At 43.5% G+C, this 23798-nt stretch overlaps 1 protein-coding gene across 1 annotated transcript; it reads right to left on the bottom strand.

Moving 5' to 3' along the window:
• Positions 1-341: 341 nt before the first annotated feature.
• Positions 342-23543, bottom strand: LOC119172674 (uncharacterized). Its single transcript, XM_075893082.1, has 10 exons — positions 23225-23543; positions 17777-18016; positions 15529-15722; positions 12706-12816; positions 11199-11419; positions 7138-7271; positions 6716-6955; positions 5290-5433; positions 2540-2733; positions 342-741 (listed from the first exon to the last, which is right to left on the bottom strand). Exons 1-10 carry the CDS (start codon positions 23409-23411, stop codon positions 514-516), a joined length of 1893 nt encoding a protein of 630 aa, XP_075749197.1. The 5' UTR covers positions 23412-23543; the 3' UTR covers positions 342-513.
• Between the last annotated feature and the right edge of the window lie 255 nt (positions 23544-23798).

The raw sequence follows: 23798 nt of genomic DNA, 5'->3' as shown, positions 1-23798 counted from the left end.
TGTGATCGTAGTAATCGTTACGCAGGTCACGTGATCTTGTTGAGAATAAGGGGAGACGAATCGTTTGCTTAAAGAGTATTACCAGAGTCCGCAGGACATCATGTCATCTGTATTTGCATTATGGACTGTAAGCGCGCGTATTTCATATCTAGTGACAGATTTACGACAACACCTGAGCTTGCTAGCCAATCGCATTGACCTGCCTGAATTTCTGCAGAGTGCCGCCACAAGCACTACTATACTGAGCAAAGGAGCCGCACATATTTGTGTTTGCTTGTGAACAAGTATGAGAGTGAAAGGACTTTATTTTCAATTAAACGAAACGAGTTTGATTTTTTTCTGTCGCAAATGCGATAAAACTGCGACAACATCAATTTGGCCAGTATAAGCTGTGCACCAAGTCTCCAACCAATGCGGGCCGCCTGCTGCCTTTCTCTGTGATGCTAGTGGATATCCGGTTTCAATCATTGAAATAGCACAAATTAATTGTATCCTCTGCGATTTTTTTTCATGTCACAAAAACTCTAGAGCTTCTTCAACTTCCTTCTGTGTGGCGAAGGCCCCACTTTTCTTGGTGTAGCCGTAGCGATTATCCCTTTTGAACACATCTTCCAACTCGGCCACTTCGCTCCACAAGGCATCGTAGTCCAGTGGCGGTGCCTGTCCACCAAACTGCGGAGGTAGTTGTTCCGGCGCAATGTTCTTGTGTAGGCTTTCGAAGTTTGCTCCGTGTAACATAAACTTGCGAAGAAAGAAAGTGTTGAAAATGGGTAAATTGGGCATTATCATACGTCACCACAAGAGTCCTAATTTTCCCGACTTGAGTGACACAATACGCGAGCGGCGGGCTTGGAATGCCGTGCTAGGAAAAGCTCGCTTGAAAATGCAAAAATATATTTATGATTCCTTTATACCACGCCCATTTCGGCGTTGCAAGAGCACTTACTTTATTATAACTTCTATAGTTTTACTATGCAGCACTTGGGCTGTGCTAGGGACCAGTTGTTTCGCAGCTACACCGTATGATAATGCATGTGCGGTAACAATACTTTATAAAAATTTCTTTGCCATTACCACACTGTGTACACAAGGCATGCCCTAGTGGAGAGCTCCGAAAATTCCGACTGTCTGGTGTTCTTTAACCTGCACTGACAACGCCCAGGGCCAAGCCTTATGGCAGTTTGCATCCAACAATATGCAACCACCTAGGGTTTGATCGAATTCACGTCAGATAAGTGCCGGCCGTAACTACCATACTACTGCCGCGGCCGGCGGCCTTTGAGCAGAAGAAGCCGTGTCTTGCTTACCCTTCTCGCCATCTTGTTCCTCATGAAAGGCTTCATGATGTTGAAGAAGACGTCGAAAGCTCGCCCTTGTCGCATAACGTGGAATGCTTAATTCTTGACGGCATGCAGTCCTGAAATGTTCGTCACCAGTAAATTGTTCGAGGAAAAAAAAAGCAAGAACAAATATTGAGAGCAGATCATACCTTTTTCTGGAATATATTCGGTTGCCTTTTTCTGGAATATATTCGGGATTTTGTAAATTGGTCTGAATAATTGTCTTGTGTTCTCTCCTGTTGCGTGAAGTTTAAGTTTCAATACTTAAAATGAGTACCAATTTCTACCCATATGTTTACCCCTATAGTTCTGTGATATTTCCCAAATTCACAGCGGTAACAGCCACGTACCTCACAATATCTACATTTATTTTAAAATGCACATCTGTCATTCTACTACTTAGCTTTTCCTAAGCTCGAAAGGTGGCTTATTTCCTAAATATTTATAAATACAGCACCGTAAAGCCATCTCAGACGTCTCTCGGCTTTGTTTACCACTACCACAACTGATCAACAGTTTTTAACACGAATGTGTTTTATGCCCGGGTCCACCAAAACTTAACTTTTGAACCACTCGCGCCATTCCTCATAGTAACGTCCGGTGTTTTTTTTCTATGAATGAAACAGAAACGAACAAGCAGCATTTTATTGCGTGTCTTGGTGAACGGAAGGTTCTTTGTTCAGTGCAGCTAGTTCGATTACTAGTGAATAATTGTATACTGTAACTCTGACATCATCGGCCTCATTTTGCGAATGTCCTACTGCGGTACATGTGTTTTCGTGCATTTACAACAATTTCTCGGTAAGTAGGGCTCTGCTGTTGACAATAGTTTTGTTGTAGACGTTGTCATACATGTAGCTTTTAATCTCACGTAAATTTTTACTTGGCTTTAGTGTCCCTTTCAGGACACATATATAGTGAGTGCATAGCAAGTTCGAAAAGGTTTAAAGCACTATGTGTTAGAAGTACGCAATAAGAACAGAAGATCGCTAACAACTCCTAGAGGCGAAGCTTTAGGGTTCCTTAATGTTTTGTGAAGTAGTTTATGCGCTGGCTTGGTTCTGTGATAGAACACTTGTCTGCAACGAAGAAGGTCCTAAGGTCCTGAGTTCGATTCCTGCTTGCACACTGGCTTTTATGGTAGAGAACGCATTCACATAGTGTTCAGCAATGATAAAGACAAACATAATGCTTCTCACCTGTACGTATTCCACTCCCCTCTTGACTAGCCCAGGATTCAGTGCCAGAGCATTTTCCACGGCGAAGTCCCGGCAGTCGATGATCAAAACCATTCCGAGGATCTGTACTGAGGGATCGAATGTCATGAACTCAAGGCACATAAGAATGGCACGTAGAAAGACGGCATGGGTTAGTTCCTTCGGATTCCATGCACCTGCGAATTAATGAACAGCAAAATCATTAAATGCAAAATATCTCGTTGTCATGGTAGATTGACGCTATACTATTCTCAGTCTCTTGCTTCATATGAGGACAAACAATTAAACAAGTGTTTTTGAAGTAATACCATCTAATTACGAAATGCCCAAAACAGACAACGCACAAGAACACGCGGGAAGTTTGACGACACGCTATGAATTTCATTTCAAATTAACCTACCACATTAACGAAATTGACCACTCGTCTTTTATATAACCACACAAATACTTTAAATGTCCTATCACACATGAAAATAAAGCCTTGTACATAGATGCTCAGAATGTAAAAACGTGGTCATAGCGTGAGACATACCTTCTTTAAAACATGGTAAGTAGAAATCTACGCCCGCCAAATGGTTTTGAAGGAGTCAATAGATCCTAATGTTATCCTAACGTATTCGCATTATTGGTTTTCAAGCTGTAAGTGCTTATCACTGAAAGCCCGATGTCAGCCATGGAGGAAGTATTTTGTCAGTGTCCAGGTCAAAACAATCTAAAAACAATACGTTTGCTATCACTATCTCTGGGTTTATTCGTATCTTGATATTATTAGAAGTCGCAGATAATGATGCTAATGATGATAATAATAATTATGTATTGGGAAGTCATTAAGAGTGACTGTAATGTAGATGTGAATAAAAAAAAGCGAATGAAAATATTACTTGCCACTGGCAGAACCCGAACTTTTGACCTTCGAATAACGCGTCCGATACTCTAACGCGTCCGATGCTCTAAAGTGAACGGAGGGACGACCGCTACCATAGATCAGTAGTAGAGCATCGGATGCTTTATTCGAAGGTCCTAGGTTCGGTCTCTGCTGGTGGCAAGTTACCCTTCCGTACCCTTTTCATTCTTCTCATTTACACTACACTTATTTTTAATAACATTTCCTATGCTTTTCTTGGAATCAATGTCTTTTGGTTTTGATTATTATTATGTCTAACAAAAAAAGCAACAACTTAAATTTACACTTTTTTCCTTCATTCATAGCGAAGGTCTTGTTCTGGCAGATTTGATGCCTTCAAGAAGTATGCGAGGCCTTATTGGTCAGCTGCCAGCTTGCAGAAAGGTCACTTGCTACGTGACTCAAAAAGGCTAGAAAGAGTGTTCGACACTCACAGCATTGGCAACTGGCGGCACCTACTGACTATTCCATGTTTAAATCCACACATTTGTCTTATGAAGTGAATGGAGGGATGACCACCAGTGTATCTCAGTGGTAGAGAATCGGACGCGTTATTCCATTCATACCACGGCATTCATACCACGGCATCCCAGTCGTTAATACCACGGCATGCCTGAAATACTCTTAATGTTGCATGATGTCTCACACGTCATGATGTAACATAGGCATGAGGGTAATCGAGATAATCAGGTCATATTGTGGACCCAAGTAGTCCCTCTTTGTGCCCGTCTCCTCCACCATCACTACCACACCCTGCTTCTGGGTTCAGGATATGAGGCCATTGCCTTCCGCGAGAACGCAGCCAGCACCGATTTCTCTGAAGAAAGCTTGATGCTTCGTTCGCTTAAACACGGCGAAATAGAGTTTGGTGCTTTCTGAAGTCTCGCACGTACCTTCGGGCGTGTTACACCTGATGTCCAAATACCAACATTGTCTGCATAGACGATATTGCACAGACTGCATAGACTGCACAGACCCTGGTATACTGCACAGACTGCACAGACACTGGTAAACTTTACAGAAGGCAGATCATAATAAGGCTGAATAGTGTGGGACTCAATACACCACCTTGGTGTATGTAAGGCTCAGATGTCAGCCCATTATCAGTTTCCACAAATAATGATCTCATATGAATGTGGCAGCACATCCAGCAGTACACTCGCCCACCCAAGCCAACCGACTCACGAAAGTCAAGTATGGATTCGCGACAAATATTGGCATATTCTCCTGTGATATCCTAAAACAATGCCACAGATAGCCGTCGGCTCATTTTTTAGTACCGTATCAAGGTAACCAGGCCAATGAAGTTGTCATTATAACTACGAGGACGACGAAAGTCAGCCATGATGTCAACGGATGGCCACAAAAGGACAAATTGCCTACTACAACCGAACACACAGGTGCTTGGGTGTCACCATTGATTGAAACTTCTGCTGGAGTTCCCATCTGACCACTCTAAAGAAGCGCCTAACAGCCATTTGCCAACTTTTATACTTACTCGGAGGAAAAAAGGGGGACACGTAGGTGCATGCAATGTTGCAGCAATACAAGACGCTGTTCCTGGGGTACCTGCGATACAGCTTACCAATTTTGACGAATGCCTGCAAAAAGTATACGCACAATCAAAAACGCCCAGGACCTGGCCCTAAGAGTTTGTCTTCGACTACGACGCTGCACATCCACAGCGGAGACCATCGCCATCGCCACAGATCATACGACCACAATTCACATTGCTCTATAGGTGATATTAGGCACCTCTCTTGCGCCCCTGTCAACCACCTTGCTTCGCCGACCAAGTGCCTTGTTCTGTAAGAGAATATTGAGTCACCATGAGTGTCTTCCAGCAGGCCACACACCTCCGGAACGTATCCTGACACTCCCTTGGTGTTGGAACAGTCCAAATCAATGCTCGACAGTGCCAGGAATTCAGAAGAAGGCGGATCACTCGACACCAGCTTTGCAGCAGCTGACTCTGCTTATGCTGCACGAAGGATGCAAACACCACGTTAAACTTTATACGGATAATTCCCCAAATTTTAGCAAATCTGCAGGAGCTGTGATCTTCCCAGCAACAGCCGGAATCATCCTATTTCGATTGTCTTGCAAAACAACATCGACAGCTGCAGAGCGCGCGGCACTCCGCTGCGTTAATCAAGAATCACCTCTAAAATGGTGCATTTTCACCAACTTGAAACCAGATCTGTAACGTATTCGATATGCGCTACGTAGTGGACATAATGACCAAATGGTGCTGGAAACAAGGCAACTGTATGACCAAGCACTACACAAAGGACATGATGTAACATTTCAATGGTTACCAGGTCACTGCGGAATCATTGATAACGAACATGCCGACGATGCAGCATGGAACGCTTACGAGCATGGTGTGATCCCATTCCACTGTCAAGAAGCGACACTGCAGCAAGGTTTAATACTCTCGCACACACTCTCGCCAGGTCTCTGTGGAACACGTCCGGTTTTCGCCCCACCCATCTTTACCGCCTGGATCCGTGCCTACGACTTACCATTCCATTTCGTTTATCCAAATCTGAGACAACCGTCATTTGCCGCATTGGCTCGGGGTGTCTTATACAAGCGTCTTTGCTTGCCGCATCGGACAGTGCTGCGTGTTACCACCGCGGCGTTGACGAAACTGTCGAACATGTTTTGTGTCAGTGCCCTCAATACGGCTTTCAGAGACATTCCCTGTCAGCAATGTTAGCACGTACGCCTCGACAACCAGCCGCTTTCCAAAAAAAAATTAATTTTGAAATGCCAGAAAGCTTGAGCTTCATGCCGAAAATCGACGAAGGCCCTCGTTAAGTTTCTGCGATTGACCCACAGCGTTCAATGATTGTGACATTTCTAGTGTGTGTGTGTGTGTGTGTGTGTGTGTGTGTGTGTGTGTGTGTGTGTGTGTGTGTGTGTGTGTGTGTGTGTGTGTGTGTGTGTGTGTGTGTGTGTGTGTGCACACACACACTAGAAATGTCACGCACGCACGCACACGCACACACACACACACACACCCTTCTTGTGTGCGTGCGTGCGTGCGTGCGTGCGTGCTTTCGCTTCCCTCCCGCTATCTCTTTCTCATTACATTTTCCTTATTTTTGTCTCCCATTATCTTTTCCCCAATACAGTGTAGTAAACCAGGTACTTGCTTTCAGGTTAACCTCCCTGCCTTACTTCATACTATATCTCTCTTTCTTTCTGGGTTCAATATCACTCCTGCAAGGCCGTGGGGCAATACTTACCCAAGTTGCACAGAAAAATATGACGGCCCTGCCGATCCTTGTAGGGCAACACCGCGGCTAGTTTCCGCGCAGGTGGGGGCACGGCTGAAGGGAAAAATTCGCAGTAGACGGAATCGCAGCCAGACCGGTTGTAGTAGTAGTTTCTGATCGTCTGCATGGCCGACGCCACGTTGTACTTCCTCATGCGTAAGAAACGAAGCAGGAATTCGACATCCCTTCTTGCGTTTAGATCCGGCTCATCTGCGTCAATGGTTGGTATGCATAAAAAAAGATAGAATCCAGAACAATCCTTAGTACACAAAAGAAGACAGAATGAATGAGCGCAAAGGTAGCAAGTCACATCGAAAGACGAACTTTCGGGGCATACAAGGCGATCCAATGCAATGTACATAGCATACATGTGTTTTTTTTTAGTTACTCACCTGATATAAGCTTAGATAGCTTCTCCAAGGATTCTTTCCTTCTCGCAGGCGTTTCACCGAGGTCGTCTTCAGCGATTTGCTGTAGTTGGAAGGGAAGTGCCCCATCCGATGTGTCGTACACATCTACAATCGATCTTTTCGTGTACGTCCCCAGCATAACACCTCTATAGTAGTCTTGATGTAAAATTTAAAAGTGGGTCTATAATATTGACAATCTGTTGCACAAGTGCTGGACTGCAAGTGAAAGAGATAACATATTTTGTAAAAATATATGTGTACTGGCCTACAGCAACGTCTGGATGATTCTACAACCCGTTCTGGACAAACGTTACCGACGGGATGGCATCTAGGCAAAGAGATATTTGGCATGCGCCAACTGTCATTCTCCTAACAAAACCTGTCTGTGTAATTAAAGGTGAAAAACTCAATCAAACGAGTGAAGTCTAATGCAAGTACAGAACGGGAATACAATTTAGGAGCCCCAGTTGCTTCGCCTTCTGCGAATGATATACTAGCTATACGTAAACGTACGTGTACGAGGTTGATGCCATCATGAAAACAGGTGGCTAAGCAAATTTTTTTTTTGCAACCATGCATTCCAGCACAAGCAACACAAACGCTCATCTCGCCAAGTTGTTGCTCATAGAGCCTGTAGTTATGCTTTCCGAACCGGCTGTGTGCTTGCGGCGTGCCAACTGCCAACCAAAATGTGCAGCATTTTGTCGTTTTCTTAATATAATTTTGTTTTCGTCACGAAAATGTCGCATGCTTCATTGTGTCACGGTTTTTGATTTGCCTCAGAGAGACAAGTACCTGCCAGCGCATTGCGGCGACTGGATGATCGGCCACTTTCTGAGCAGGTGCTATTTCAGCACCGTACGCATTTGTCGACAGCCCTCAAGGCAGCGAAAGCCTTCTTGTACGTTCTGAGAACGATGCGCTTCTGTGAGCGCTTCTGGCTTGCAGTGAAGATCTACACGCTACAGTAAATTTACCGTCTCTCTCTGTCTTCCATGTCTAGGAGCGGAAAGAAACTTAACTAATATTAACTAGTGCTAATCTAGCTTGCTGCAGTGACTACGTCAAAAAACACAAAGATTGGCCTGACTATCAGTGTATTTTCAATGTATGGCTGCTAGCATCGCTTTGAAAACACATCGATAATCTGCTGGGTAAATGTAGCAGGTACAGTAACTCTACGTTTAGCGAACCAAACAATAAATTCTACCAAAAAAAACAACAATGGTGCCAAATTTTGCACAAGGTAAAACAGTAAACATACAAGTGAAGCATAATTCAGCACCACATAAATAACCTAAATTCGAGCATGGGTTCAGGTAAGTAACAATAGTTCACATTACTTAAGAAGCCAAATACTTGTACTGATAAATGGATTGGTGGGTTGTTGGATGGACGAATGTACAGAGGGACAGATGAAGATTCTCTCATTAGCACGGGTTCAGTTAAGTAAAATGAGTTCACAGCACAAATGAAGCCAAATATTTCTACTGATGAATAGACTGGTGGGTTCTCGGATAGACGAATGGACAGAGGGACAAATAAAGATTCATTTATTTTATTCTTCTAGATTTTTATTCTATTTGTGTGTTTCTTCAATTCTCTTATCACGATGATGGGATAGGCGGCTCTAACGTAGTCAACTTTACCCTATTTTTTTCGCATATAAATTTTTGAAAAGAAAATTGTTGACTGATAATCCTTCAGATGTTATCTTAGTTAATGGCCTGACTTGCTACTCCAGGTAACACAGCCGTTATACGATCGCATAAAAGTGAACTTAGAACACAGTCCGCACTACAACCTGCCTGACAGTATGGTAATTACTTTGTCCCTCAATTTCTTGCATGTGTTTGTGCCCTATGCATGCTCGACAGAATACATCTTTCCAAAATACGTCATGTGGAATCGAGAGCACATCTCTTTGTTCGTGGCACCGTTGCAGTCGACAGCCTACCGTCCTTTCTATTAACTTACATTGAGCACTTAATATATTCACAGGATAAAAAGGGTCGTAACAAAGAGTTTCTCTCTTTTGTCTTCAATACTGGAGAAGGTAATAATCAGTAATTTTATTGATTGTTCAAGACGACGTTAGGGGTGTATATTAATGGGATGCCCTTTCCTACCCTATCAGCTATCAGATAATCAGTAATTTTATTGATTGTTCAAGACGACGTTAGGGGTGTATATTAATGGGATGCCCTTTCCTACCCTATCAGCTATCAGTGAAAAGCCCCTGCTTGAAGATAGGCTAACTTTTGGGAACTAGGAAAGTCTCAAAGCATCATTAAATACCTCCAGAAGTACCTGCTGGTCAAAAGTTTTTGAGCATCCTATACCTCGTCCCCTACATTCATCTGGCTCTGAAGCTGTCTTCGAACAGCATAACGTAAGAAAACTTTTGAATTCGTCTATATAAACATAGCAGTTAACAATAGAGAGCTGGATCATAATGCACGCGTAGAGTTTCTGATTAGGATGTTCAAAGAAACTCACAAATTGTGGGCATGTAATAAGCATCTTAGGGAAAAGCACCTTACTTTATTGCCTTGCCGGTGTGTCGTGTCGTCGCCGTGGTCCACCAAAACGGCTATGCGCCACACAAACAGGATAAATTTCGCTGTGCGGCACTGGTACATACAGAGATATTATGGCTCAAAAGTTTTACGTTGATGCCTAAAACATTGTCGTGCCGAGTCAGATTTACCAATGATATTTACTAGGAAGTTCAAGATTTCTATCTAAAGCCAGTGATTCATACGTCGATTTCCACGGGAACACCACTTCTTGGAACATCTGCAAAGTGATGGTGCTTTGCTGGCGGTCGATGTATAAATTCGAAGAAGGCAAAGAGTTAACCCAAAAAACAGCCGATGGCGTTGGTTCAACTGAAGAAGAAGAAGAAGAAGAAGAAGAAGAAGAAGAAGAAGAAGAAGAAGAAGAAGAAGAAGAAGAAGAAGAAGAAGAAGAAGAAGAAGAAGAAGAAGAAGAAGAAGAAGAAGAAGAAGAAGAAGAAGAAGAAGAAGAAGAAGAAGAAGAAGAAGAAGAAGAAGAAGAAGAAGAAGAAGAAGAAGAAGAAGAAGAAGAAGAAGAAGAAGAAGAAGAAGAAGAAGAAGAAGAAGAAGAAGAAGAAGAAGAAGAAGAAGAAGAACCCTACGGTGAGCTGTATTGCGACACAGTTTTCCAAAGACGTTAGTGCCACTGAAACACCCTTCTGGTACTATGCATGTCCGGTTCAAGGCAATGTGGTGAACTATAGTCGGTTACAAGCTAAGAATAAAAAGTAAAGTGTACCACTGTCCATTTGTATTATGCGCGCGTTCACCTGCAGCCGCTTTTAATAGACGTAAGAGTCCCAATGAACCAATGACAAATTCAGCATGGCGCCTTTCGCCACGAGAGGCAACGTGCCACTGCACTGAGATAATCGGGCGTCCATGTGGTTTTTTGTGATGTTTTCTTCGTCGAGAAGAAGCTATTTTATCCACTCGCCCTCATCATAATCGGTTTCGGCCGTCATTCGATGCTGGCGTTTATGATTTTTCAGCGTTTGAAGTGCACCGAAGCGGCAGAGCTTCACCGCGTTTTGTCGGTTCGACAGCAGAAAATTGTGGCCACTGTTTGGGAACTACTTCCTTTGTAGCGCGGAGGCATGGAATATAAAGGCAATCAGGCCTCGTGGGTGGAGCCTATATTTATTCTTAGGTCGTCACCGACTATAGCTTAGTCAGCCTCTTCATTTTCTTCTTCTTCTGTCTTTTTCTGTAGCTCATCTATCATTAGCAGTGATTTTGCTGTGAAAAACACAGGCGCACACTGCATGCTTCACTCCTCTCTAGTTTTCTTTTTTTACTGATTATAAGTCCATGGAAACCGTCAGCAACAAGTGCTTGCACAACTTGTCGGAGAACGGCAAGGCCTCTGAAATGATTACTCTCGATAACTGGGCCATTGAGAGGCTGTGCCATTTTCATGAAGCAATGACCCGTGGTGTCCGCGTAACACTTGTTTATTAAAATTTCCTTCTATATCAAAGGAACTCCAACGCTTCTTCAACTTCCTCTTGAGTGGCGAAGCCACCAACGTCCCTACTGGTGTATCCGTACTGGTTATCGCTCTGGAAGGCAGCTTCCAAATCGTCCATTTTGCTCCAGAAGGCATCGTTGTCGAGTGGCGGTGCCTGGCCACCAAACTCTGGAGGTAGTTCTTCCGGTGAAATATCCTTGTGTAGGCTCTCGAAGTTTTCCCCGTGAAATTTAAACTTAGAAATGAAAAAAAGTTAGATAGGCGAGAATTAGAACAAATATCAAGCAGCTCCAGGCATTCGGGATTGTGTCGTTCTTGATGTAGTTCGAGTACGTGAGCTTAGCGCATGAAATCTGACGCTCATTAGGAGGTGTTATTTGTCAGTGTCCGATATGTTTTATACTTTCTCACCATATATATTATCGACCATTACGCAGGCCAAAATACTCATATATGTTCTTTCAATACCGTGAACATTAAAGGCACGCGAAAATGCCTTCATGAATGGCCTTCTCTTTTTTTTCGAAATTTTGTTATTGCGGTTGACGTTATGAGTCAAACGGCCTCCTTATAAAGAAGGAGTAGCCAGTGGCAAATTTACGCGTCAAAGTGTTTCAATATACCAAAAAAAAGTAAATGTTGATTGATAGCGAAATAAGAACTCACTATGAGCTACAAGTATGCGTTAAACATAAATATATATAAATTGCTCACATCGTGGTGTTAAAAAGATGAGGTTTTAAGCTAAAAAGGTATTGATTATCACTCCCGTATTAACTAGCGGTTTAAGAGTTGACGAAATCATGAGCAGACAGTGTAACGGTGTGCGATAGGTTGAAACAGAGGCTCTAGCAATCCTACCGGTCATGTCATACACTACGTTGGCTATTGCGAAATGAAGACAAAATAAAAAAAACGCTGGCGCACACAAGGGCGAAGCAACATATGGAGTAGAAAGAAATACATAAAAGGCATGCAGCCCGTGTACTGTGCGATGCCACTGCACGTAAAAAAACACCATATATTGAAAATTTCTGCAGCTCTCTACTATATGGCATCTCTCATATTCATATCTTGCGTTTGGGAAGTGAAACCCCCAATATTATTATTAGCGTTATGTAACTGGACTGTAATATGTGCTGTTATTCATGCACCTACGTGAATGCAGTTCGTAAATGTGCGATAATTTTCATCACTACATCAACTTACATGAACGCTTGATTGGTTCTTCTTTCTGTAATTGTTTCTATCGCTGTGATCTTCAAGAATTCAGTTGTCTGAGAAAAAAATGTAGCTTGTGCTATGTAAAAGCGCTAGTGCCTTAGAATTAGCACGGGATAAAAAAACAAAATGTATTGAGTCAATGCGCTCACGAAAAATAAAAGTAGAAAAAGCCATTTACATCAATATGCAATGAGAATGTTCAACACTGCCATGGTTTTAATTGTTTTAAAAGTTATCCGCCAGACTTCGCGCGTGGTGTTCTCAGAGAATAATGCAAACTAGACGAGACGCGCTTACCCTTCTGGTCAACTTATTTTTCAAGAAGGGCTTCATGAGACTGTACAAGATGTCGAAAGCCCTTGTCTGTCGCACAACGTGGAAAGCTTTCAACCTCGACGGCATGCAGTCCTGAAAGGTTCATCATGGTAAGTCATCAGAGAAAATAAAATGATCTAGAAGAGCAGCTTCCGCCGTCGCAATACACGCTAGTTTTTCTCGTATTCAGAGAACGTTTACTTTCTCATTTAAAGGAAGCAACAGCGTTTAAAAGCAATTCGTGACTTTTGTTTCGACTATACCTGGCAGCTGCATACGGAATCGTCACGGCAAGAGGAGACATCATTTTCAGATTATGAGCACAATTAGCTCCGAGAACGAACACTGGCGTCACTGCTGTTGTGGCACTGTGACGTCACGGCAAAGACTCGCCTGCTCCGCCACCACTTTTTGCTCTTTTCTGCGGCCATTCTGTGCCCGCTCTTCAGTGATATGATGTTGATTACTATTTGTCAAGTTACTAGGTGGAGAGTTTCGTAACTATTGGAAGTTATTTAGGCTGTAGAAAGTTTTGATAACACAGCTTGGAATAGGTGAACTCCTGTTCGAACAGGAGACTGACTGTGAAAATCGTCGTGCACGACAGCATGACCTATGTTCTTTTTACTGCCTACTCCAACAATGGTGCTATGAAAGGAGGCTACGTGTTTTAGGGGCGAAGCTCCTTATGGCGTGGCTTGTGCGTCCCTCGTAGTACGTAACCACCAGTGGCACATAGCCGAAATAGCGGTCCTTACAATGTCTGCTGGATGGGGGCACTTGTATATGATGAATACATGATGAGAAGATGTAAGATGGCTGTGCTTGGAGTTTTCTCTAGACATATGGACGGACGAACGGACTGACACACGCACGGACGGACAGACAGAGGGGCGCACGGACGGATGGACAGACAGAGGGATGGCCGCAAAAAGAGATGGACGGACAGACAGACGAATGAACAAACGGACGGATGCACCAAGGATCACACAGATAGGCGGCGAAAGAACGAATGTACAGACAGACTGACGAACGCTGCGCCCCACCAATCATCATTCACTCTGTAGATATGCTGTGATTTTTTTAACTTCAATACAACTAGGCATAGACTGAGAGGTTTAAACATGTGTGCCCAAGTACTACAAATGAAATTCGGACGTTTTGAATTCATTAACTGCGTTGTTGTTTACCATGAATGTTACGACGACCTCTGCAAAAAAAAACCTGCGTGATTTGATTTAATGGCGCTTTCTCCAACAAGAGACTTAACGTGAATCTGTCTCATAAATATTCATTTAACCTACTCGGAAAGTTATACAAAATAATGCGGCCGCACTCACAACTATTTCGAAAATGCTGTCTTCTCCGTTCAATCAAATCCTATGCACAGATTTCACCTCAATAGTCAGTGGTGATTATGTAGTCGTAACGCCTATTTTGCGAGAAATGCTGGTACAATGTACAGTCGCGTCACAAAGGGTAATGTTAACTTCATGTGTGAGCACCTCAGATATCGACGTTTGCAAATAAAGCGCCACGGTCGAAATCAGCTTTTTTCAATGGCGCACTTCGCTACCGAAGTGGCCCGCGTAATAAGTAAACACTCTTTGCTTCACTGGGGCGACGACTGCTCTCACACGTCAAGTCTACCTACAGCTTGATGCTCAAGGGGGATAAACTAAACAGGAAGCCAACTTACAATTTGGCTGTGTAATGTGATACTTACCAGCGTACTTCAGCTACGATGCTGCATGATGACATAATCTGACAACAATAATACTTTCTGTACTTAACCTTCGTAACCTCTGTGAAATGAAGCACCGAAACTATTGCGAGAAAAACATGACACCAAAGGGCATGGTGACTAAGCAAGAGTATGCGAGAATAACTGGCACATCTGCCACGGTATTCTGTAGGGTGAGTGCATTCGAGATATTTTGCGAGACTAGATACTGCACGCGTGTGCGGTGCTTGGTTCACCGGTAGAAACACAGTCCGTAGATGCGCCTACGCGTCCGGTACAAACAACCTCAGTGCAGGCGAAATAAAATCCCTCATGAACACCTCAACCTAATGCTGCAAGTATGGTGTCATGTGGGTCCAAATCACATGATTATGTGGGAATAGTTTTGCTGCTACCGTGTTCTTAATTTTAATTTTCGAGCGACTGAGCATGGGCACCCTTGGCAGAAGCAAAACCAATTTTCGCATCGTTTCACGAGGTACATTATTGATGCCGTTTCCGTCATTCATCCTGAGACAAGCAAAAGTGAATGCAAAGAAGGGGACCACGTACTATAGGCGAACGCATGTTTTGTAGGTGTGCAACGGCGGGTGTCGAAGAGTCCTTGCCCTGACGTCACCCAGGCCTCCCACCAGCGGCGCCACTCCAATTTTTCGGGGCGAGTATTTAGTAATAAAAAAGAACGGGTCAGGCTGGTCACATTTTTAACTCTCTTAGACTGCTTCCTTATTCTGTGTATACTCCAACCTTGTGGCACTGTTAGTTTACGATGAACATCCACTAACTAGCCCAACTTGCGATTTCGCTTGAATGGATTGTCCATAATTTTCTTTGACGGACTAGGGTGAAATCTTTTCCCACAAAAATTAAGGCTTACATGTTGGTCAAAGTACCATCTTCAATGTATCACCAGGTGTTGGTATTACAAGTTAATGACACAAATTTAATTCTCTATTGCTAGAATTTCTTTTTAAGTGATATAGCTTGTTGTATTTAACGTACGTAAAACACGCTTCGCACTGTACACTGTCATTCTGAATCCCTTTACCGGTACTTCTCACCTGCACATATTCCAAGCCTTTCTTGATGAGTCCGGGTTTCAATGACAGCGCGTTTTCTACGCGGAAGTCATGGCAGTCCAAGATCAGAACCAAACCGAGAGTCTGTGCGGACGGATCCGATGTCATAAGTTCAAGGCACATAAGGCATGCGCGTTGAAAGACAGCGTGCGTCACTTCGCGCGAATTCCATTGGCCTGAAATGTAATGCACAGTATGATTAATGGCTAACGTTATCACAAGTAGCTTTACTGACAACTACATATCTTTGTTTTTAGTGAGATGGCTCTTAAAAGATTAGAAATTGATTTGGTTTCTATCAACCCTGTCAGTTCCACGATGACCGCCATTCTTAAAGAGACACTAAAGAGGAACAGCTTGCTCTTCATCGTATGCAAGCTATTTACAAAATTACTTGCAAACAGAATTAAGACAACACTAGAATTCAATCAACTAAAGGAACAAGCAAGGTTTCGAAATGGCTACTCAACAATCGACCACATTCATACTTTAAATCAGGCGATAGAGAAATGCACACTAAACCAATATACATAGCTTTCATAGATTATGAGAAGGCATTTGATTCAGTAGAGATATCGGCAGTCATGCAGTCACTGCCGAATGAGGGCGCCAACAAAACATATGCAAACACCTTGGAAGAAATCTGCAGAGAGTCAACAAATCTACAGAGGCCAGAGGCCCCCTGGTGGACTCAGACGAGGAACCCAACCGCTCTTCTATCCCGCGTGGTCTCACCGTCACGTGACCGTCCTCTTCCGGTTGGACCGAAAGCTGTGCCGGGGAACAGGGTGCAAAAATGCTAGAAATATTTCCATGAACCACCCGTCCACATCATCAGTCGGAGGGTTCGGCGTCAACAAAACAGGATTTTTTTCTTCTTTTTCCGAAACCGAGTACACCGGTGGCTCTTCGAGCAATTGGTTTCGCTTTGAACACACGCACTCGTCATCTTTTGCGGTTTAAGCTAGTCTCGACCAGGGCTTTATCTCTCCCGTTTCGAAGTGCTCGTGCATACGGCGCAAGTGAACGGACCACTCGCGTTCCTACTGTCATGTGACTCATCCATCCGTCGTCTGTATACACCAAAATGAAAAGTTCCCAGGCTGCACGTGACCCGCAGTTCGCGTGTTTGGGAACCCTGGTCTAAAGGGCACTCAACGTTTAAACTGGTCTAAAATATGCTCAACCTTTAATTTGGTGCCATGGAATAATGTGTCCAGACAACGTCCAGTGACTATAAGATATCAAGCAGAAGGTATCTTTACTTTGCAAAGCATTAACATTACAGTAACCTAAATACAACATTTTCTTCGCATGAGTTAGGATTGACTGTCAGAGCGCACTGATGCCAAAGAAGTAAATGGATTGGATTGTAGACTAACCCGTCAAAGTTTGCACTACGTGACCTAAATCCGTACTTTGACCGTCATTAAAAAGCATCCTAAGTTCAAGGAATGTGCAGTTGTCTGTGATGGGACGTCTGCTTTCGTTATATTGTTTATTTATTTCCACTCGGTCTCCGTCTCGTTCACTTAGATTATTTTTTATCACGGTATGCCTCTGTCTGGGGAGGTATTAAAAAGGAGCGATGTCGTCTGGCATACATTAGAAATTTATGTATAGAGGGAGATGAAATATGTAACGCCCGTGACATCGAGGAATGCAGGAGTGGCACTTACCCAACCCCGGATCGCATCGTCTCCATTACCATTGGAAAGCCGGCCACAAGGGCACAGCTTCATGCTGTTCGTATTGCTAATAATGCATGCCGGAGATCAGAAAAAAAAAGTAACGTGATGGGGAGGGAGAGCTACCTTGTACTGGCGAGGGAACACGAAAGTTATAGAGGAGGAAGAAAAGTCACAGTTTCAGCCGACATAACAGTTCTGCGCTTGATATACCAGGTGACGGAACCAAGCACCCAGGACGACCTCGTGCACGCAAGAGAAAAGACGCAGACATGGCGCTTGTCCTTGCGTCAACGTTACGTGTGCATGATTGTGTTTTTTGTGCACTACTCCATCAATATTATTTCTCGTCCTAGTATAGTCACGTGATATGCGCGACACCTAGTACTACTACAACCACTGCGACGACGACGAAGCAAACGGTGGACTATGACAGCTTCAGTGTACAACGCAACCACTATCACGTTTTCTCACGCTGTTTAAAACCACAAGAACCACCACAGCACTTATGGAAAGATCTGAAATAGTACAGGAATACTTGCCTATGTTGCATAGGAAGATCGGGCGTCCTTGGCGATCTTTGCCAGGCGGAACCATGCATACCTTGCGCGCTGACAGGGGCACCGCTGAGGGAATGAATTCAGTGTAAACCGATTTACAGGTGGACCGGTTCTGGTAGTAGTTTCTGATGGTCTGCATGGCCTCATCCACGTTGTACTTCCTGACGCGCAGGAAACGAAGGAGAAACTCGGCGTCCGTTCTTGCGTTTAGGTCCTCCTCCTCTGCGTGAATCGTTTATCGGCGCAAAAAAAGAGAAATAAAAAACAAAATAAACCACAGCTTTTCTTTTTTGACATAGGAGACTATAGGAAGGAAAACATGAGAGAGAGGGAAGACATGGATGTTAACCAGTTTAAAATCAGTGACACGCTTCACTGAAAAGGGGGAAAGGGATAAAAAATTTTAAAGTCGGTAGTGTAAAGAGAGAGAGAAAGAAAGAAGGGAGTGCGCGCGCGCACACAAACACACACACACGTACCATCACAGTCTGCCAGTCTTCCGTGGTATGTGACAGCACTATCAGTACTTAGCAGCTCGTGCAACTGATTGATTGATTGATTGATTGATTGATTGATTGATTGATTGATTGATTGATTGATTGATTGATTGAATAATATGTGTGGTGAACGTCCCAAAACCACCATATGAATATCAGAGACGCCGTAGTGGAGGGCTCCAGAAATTTTGACCACCTGGGGTTCTTTAACGTGCACCCAAATCTGAGCACACGGGCCTACATCATTTCCGCCTTCATCGGAAATGCAGCCGCCGCAGCCGGAATTCGATCTGGCGATGTGAGGGTCAGCATCCGAGTACCTTAGCCACTAGACCACCGCGGCGGGGAGCTCGTGCAACTCTGTGGTCCTTAATATATAGCAGGTCATGGCTACACAAGTGCGAAATGTGGATTATCCCCCCCCCCTTCCTTTTTTTTTGTTCATGCCCTCGTAGCTTAAGGAGTCCAGGTGATCGATACTTAGTTACTTTCTCGACGCCCTATGACTTTGCTATAGGGAGGCTAGAAAATGAAGGTGAAGAAGAACTATTTCGGTCGCGGTAGGTCTAACAGACAATCGTACTTTGTTGAATTAGCGTCTGTGGTTTTTCTTGCCATCTTCGTGAAAGAGGGCTTTGAACGCCTTATTAAACTTCTCAGCCACTCGACAGGTTTGGACATTGAAAATGAACAAACATGGCACACAGTTCAAGTGGTGGCAGTCGTGTCTACGACGCAATGAATCGACTGCGTGGTTCGAAAACTGTCATAATTTCAAACCAAAGACCAAGCACCTCTTCTACCAAGGATACCGTTATTCGAGCAACCAATTCACGCAACCTATGTCTCCACAAACCGTGTGCTAATTGTAACGTCAGGCTCCTTGTCACATGACTTTGACTAATTAACTCGTGTCTAACATGCAATTCCGCCATTGTAAACATGTATTTAGGCAGCATCAGAAGATGAGGAAAAAGCAGATGGAGCTGTTCCCTTGACCAAATCAAATGTTACTTCAACATGCGTGCACACGATGTTGAGGACCATGAATTAAAGCCAGCAAAGCTTCACGTGTTCTGCGGCCCCATTTTGAGGGAGCAACAAAGCATCAAATGAGGTAAACACTGTAAAAAAGAAATAACTGAATGTTTACGCTCAGCAAAACGGAAATGCAGGATCATCACACAGGCTCTCAGCCACAGAAAAAAAAGCGGGAAGTAACGGCATTTTAGGACACAAGTGAAGCCCAGAGGGGAAAGCCTGCGCTAGCAGGGAAGCTCGTCTTCTGCAGTCCTGATAACAGCTTAATTGAACTCCTCTTTACACTTTCAATAACGAACTGATATCGATAAACAAATACGTCGGTGTATCATTCCCATGAGGACCGTTTTCAAGGTGCAGTGCGTACCCGAAATTTGCAATAGCGCTTGGTGAGGGGCCTCTCAGAACATGCGAACGGGGAGGCATACTTGGTTAACCGTGGTGTGCTAAGAGGAGATTATGAGCGAAACTCCTTAGTTCTTGCTTTTGTGTTTGTTCAAGTGATTTGTACTCACGATGAGACAAGCGCAAAAAAAATACACACACTCAGAGAAGACACAGAGAAGCGCTTGATTTCTACTCGTCGCTAACTTTTTCATGAAGCTCCAAGTACCAAGCACAGTAAGAAGTGAACTTCTTTAACGCAAACAATACGAAAAAATGAACAAAAAAGAAAAAGAATGTGAGGAAAGAAACACATTGACACCAAACTAACAAATGCATTATTCTTCTCACATCATGGCATATATATTCCAAAACCACATACATTGCATGCGCACCCAGCTTCGTATTGTATACGTAATAACCGATAAAATTCCATAATACATTGCACCACAACACCTGAATGTACACGCGTGTTGTCATATTTCACGCTTAAACCACAAAATCCTAACCAAGATGTGTACGCAAAAATTCATATTCCATAGCATGCGAAGAAACGGAGGTAACACTTATACAATTAGCTCCACTTTTCTTAATGTGATATGCTTCCAAAGCAAGCCTTGCATCTTCATTCCTGCTTCTGCCTAGAATCAGCGTATCACGAAACCGTGGCGGAAAGCCAATGCAGGAATTCAAATGAGCAACAAGATGTGCAACCTTGTTAGCTAATTTTTGCGCATGTTCCCTAAAACGCTCGTATATGCATCGTCCCGTTTGCCCGATGTAGAACCTGCCACATACCAGAGGTATGGCATATACCACACAGGTTATGCAAGAAATAAAGCGGACATCGTGTTTTATTTGGCACTCATTTTTTATACTACCGCAAGTGCGGAAGCACAACTTCAAGAGCTTGTTGAGCGCGGGAAACACCAAGGGGACTCCATGCCTGTTGACAACTTTCTTGAGTTGGTGTGTGACCTTCTGTAAATAAGGCATCACAACAGGCCTGAACGGTTCACGTTCACAGGTCGCCTTCTTACTGGTTTACCTTTACTGAAGCAGGGCTTCGGCTACAGCTCTGAGGAGCGACATAGGATAACCTGCAGCCAATATACGGCATACCTGATTTTTGAAACTCTCCTGCATTTTATGTGCGCATGAATTTTGAGCGACGAATATATACAGGTTGAAACTATTCCTCTTTAACCACTTTCGAGTGGGCTGACTTGAAATATAACAGCTCTTTTTGTACGCGGGGACTGTAAGCCCAACACACATGCCGGTCACATACTTCTAGACTCACGTGAAGAGATTAGAAGACATTATCCTGGGGCAGCTCATGCGTGAAAGTGAGCCCTTGTCCGTGTTTCTTAAGAACATTTAAAATATCAGTCGCCGTCTCCGGGTAGTCAGACAATATTCAAATAACATAATAAAATCATCTACGTATATAAAAACTCTTAGAACCTTCAAATCTTTTTTAAAAAATGTAGAGACCTATCAACGTGCGCTAAAAAATGTTGACAAGTACAGAGAAACACAGGAGCCGATGCAAATGTCATCCCGCTGAATGAAAGGCTGGTGATCAAAAACACTGAATGTACCTTTAAGATAAAATTCTAACAAGCTCAGAATATTTGCCACATTCAGTCTGACGTTGTTCTGGAACGAGATAGTGCCATTCTCTTCAATGCATTCACGCACAGATAACAATAACCCTCCCTTGCTGTGGTACAGAGCAACATAAATACTGGACATCAACCGAGAAAACATAACCCACTTTTTAATCTCACTACAAAATTGAACTATATCGCCTGAATTATTAGTGCGGAACGGGTCATTGACACTTAGCAACCCAAGCTTCTTCTGCAAAAATTGGCTTACGTTGTGTTGCCACCACCCTTACTCGCTAATAAGGGTTTTAAATGGCTTTTCAGACTTGTGCGTTTTAGCTGTGAAAAATACTTTTGAACAATCGGCTTTACTTCTCTGAATACTTCTCACGAGTGGCGCGAGTGCCAACTTGTTACGAAATTCCACAAATCTTGATTTTACGTGGACTTCGCTTTTCTTAACCACTACAAAGTCTTTTGTCACCGCTTCTATCACTTTTTTGTTAAAAACCCCACTTTATCCTAACACAAAACCACTTTTCTTGTCTCCCTGCAAAAGACATAGGCTATTTATTATTCTTTAAGTAGGACAACGTCTGTCTAACACTGGCATCAATTCGCTTTGCTCCCTGCTTAGACACAGCTTTATCTGGGCACTCCACCCCTTCAAGTAGGCATCGTTCGCGTACTTGTTGCTGTGCCTTTGAAGCCACATTTCTATTGAAAGCCTGTAAGCCAGTCGATGCCTAAGCCAACCTTCCTGTTTTTCTTACCCTTGTCCCAAAGCTATTTTCTTAAATATACATTGGTGCTTTGGTGCAAAGTCAACAGATACTACTACATTCGTTAAATTTGTAAAGTTCACGTTCAATTAGAGGGTTAACGAGACACGAGTTAACCAGATCCCAGGAGAAACATAATTTTTTTTATTAATACACTCTTCAACAATACCGGAACCGACACTGTTGTCCCGAAAAAACGCATGGTAAGTGGGAAAGCTGTCAACATCAAAGTGCTCGGGGCAATGCCGTGTTGCACTTACGACAACAATCGCCATGACGTCATAGATTTCCACAACGTCTACTAATCGGTAAAAATGCAGTGGAGTGTTTCCTTAAATGTCCCAACACATAAGTTATCAAATGAATCTCCGAAGCCAATGTCGTCGAATTGCGAGAAATACAGAAAAAGTTTTCAAACCTGTAACGTTGCGTACGAAGATTTCGATCCTGAATGCAAAAGTGAAGCATTAACGTTAATTCTCTTTTGTCTCAATATGCCCATGAGAATTAATTGATAAGTTGGGGTTTAACGTCCCAAAACCATCATATGATTATGAGAGACGCCGTAGTGGAGGGCTCCGGAAATTTCGACCACCTGGGGTTCTTTAACATGCGCCCTAATCTGAGCACATGGGCCTACAACATTTCCGCCTCCATCGGAAATGCAGCCGCCGCAGTCGGGATTCAATTCCGCGACCTGCGGGTCAGCAGCCGAGTACCATAGCCACTAGACCACCATGACGGGTCCCCCATGAGAATAAAGAGTATTGTTTCTTGGATAAGTTAAAAATTTATTGCGACAAGTGTTGCGCTTGTGTACACGCACACGGATACTCGCCTATATGTTTTTCCCTTATCAGAAATTATTATTTTGAAAGTATGTTTCATCGAGGTAAATCAGGCACGTAGCCAGATATTTTTTTTCGAGGGGGTGGGGTACTTTTTGATTTTTGGAGGGGTACCCCTTTAAAATGATAATTTTTGCTCTTAATGCCAAGGCGAAAAATTTCGGGGGGGAGGGGCGGGCCCAGTGTGCCACCCTCGAGCTACGCCCCTGATCTGAATAGATTAATTATTTACTTAAGGACCCCTTTAATTCACTGATTGCCTCACCTGATATGAGCTTGGCTAGTTTCTCCAAAGATTCTTTCTTCCTGGCAGGCGTTTCACCGAGATCATCTTCGGCGATTCGCTGCAGTCGAACGGGAAGCGCTCCTTCGGTCGTGTCGTAAACATCTTCAGTCGACCTTTTCGTGTACGTGCCCAGCATAGCGTCTCTAAAGCAGACCTTTCCCGACATCTGAAATGTACGTCATTTGGAAACAACCACCCCAGCACAGGTTCACAAGTGAAGTTCACTTTTCTCGTGCAAACCTTTCGTACTGTAGCAGCTGCTGCTCCATTGCTAAAGTGAATTTGAGAAAATTATTCATTGCTGCGGCCAGAATGCACCAAACGAAAATCTAATTAACCATCGCCCTTTTTTCGACGTTGCATGTCCGTTTACACAATAAAAAAGAAACAGATAAAAAAACTAAGAACTTATTCACCTGCAGAATTAGGGCACATCTGGATTAAACCCGAATGGGTCGCATGTGCCGAACAAAATACCGAAGTACGTACTACGCGCGTCACTCATTTTACTTTGAAAACTCGGTCATGTGAACATGCTAGGACGTCGTTAGAT

Source organism: Rhipicephalus microplus, chromosome 4, assembly GCF_043290135.1.
Source record: "Rhipicephalus microplus isolate Deutch F79 chromosome 4, USDA_Rmic, whole genome shotgun sequence".
Lineage (NCBI taxonomy): Eukaryota > Metazoa > Arthropoda > Arachnida > Ixodida > Ixodidae > Rhipicephalus > Rhipicephalus microplus.
This window is presented reverse-complemented; position numbering and strand designations above follow the sequence as displayed.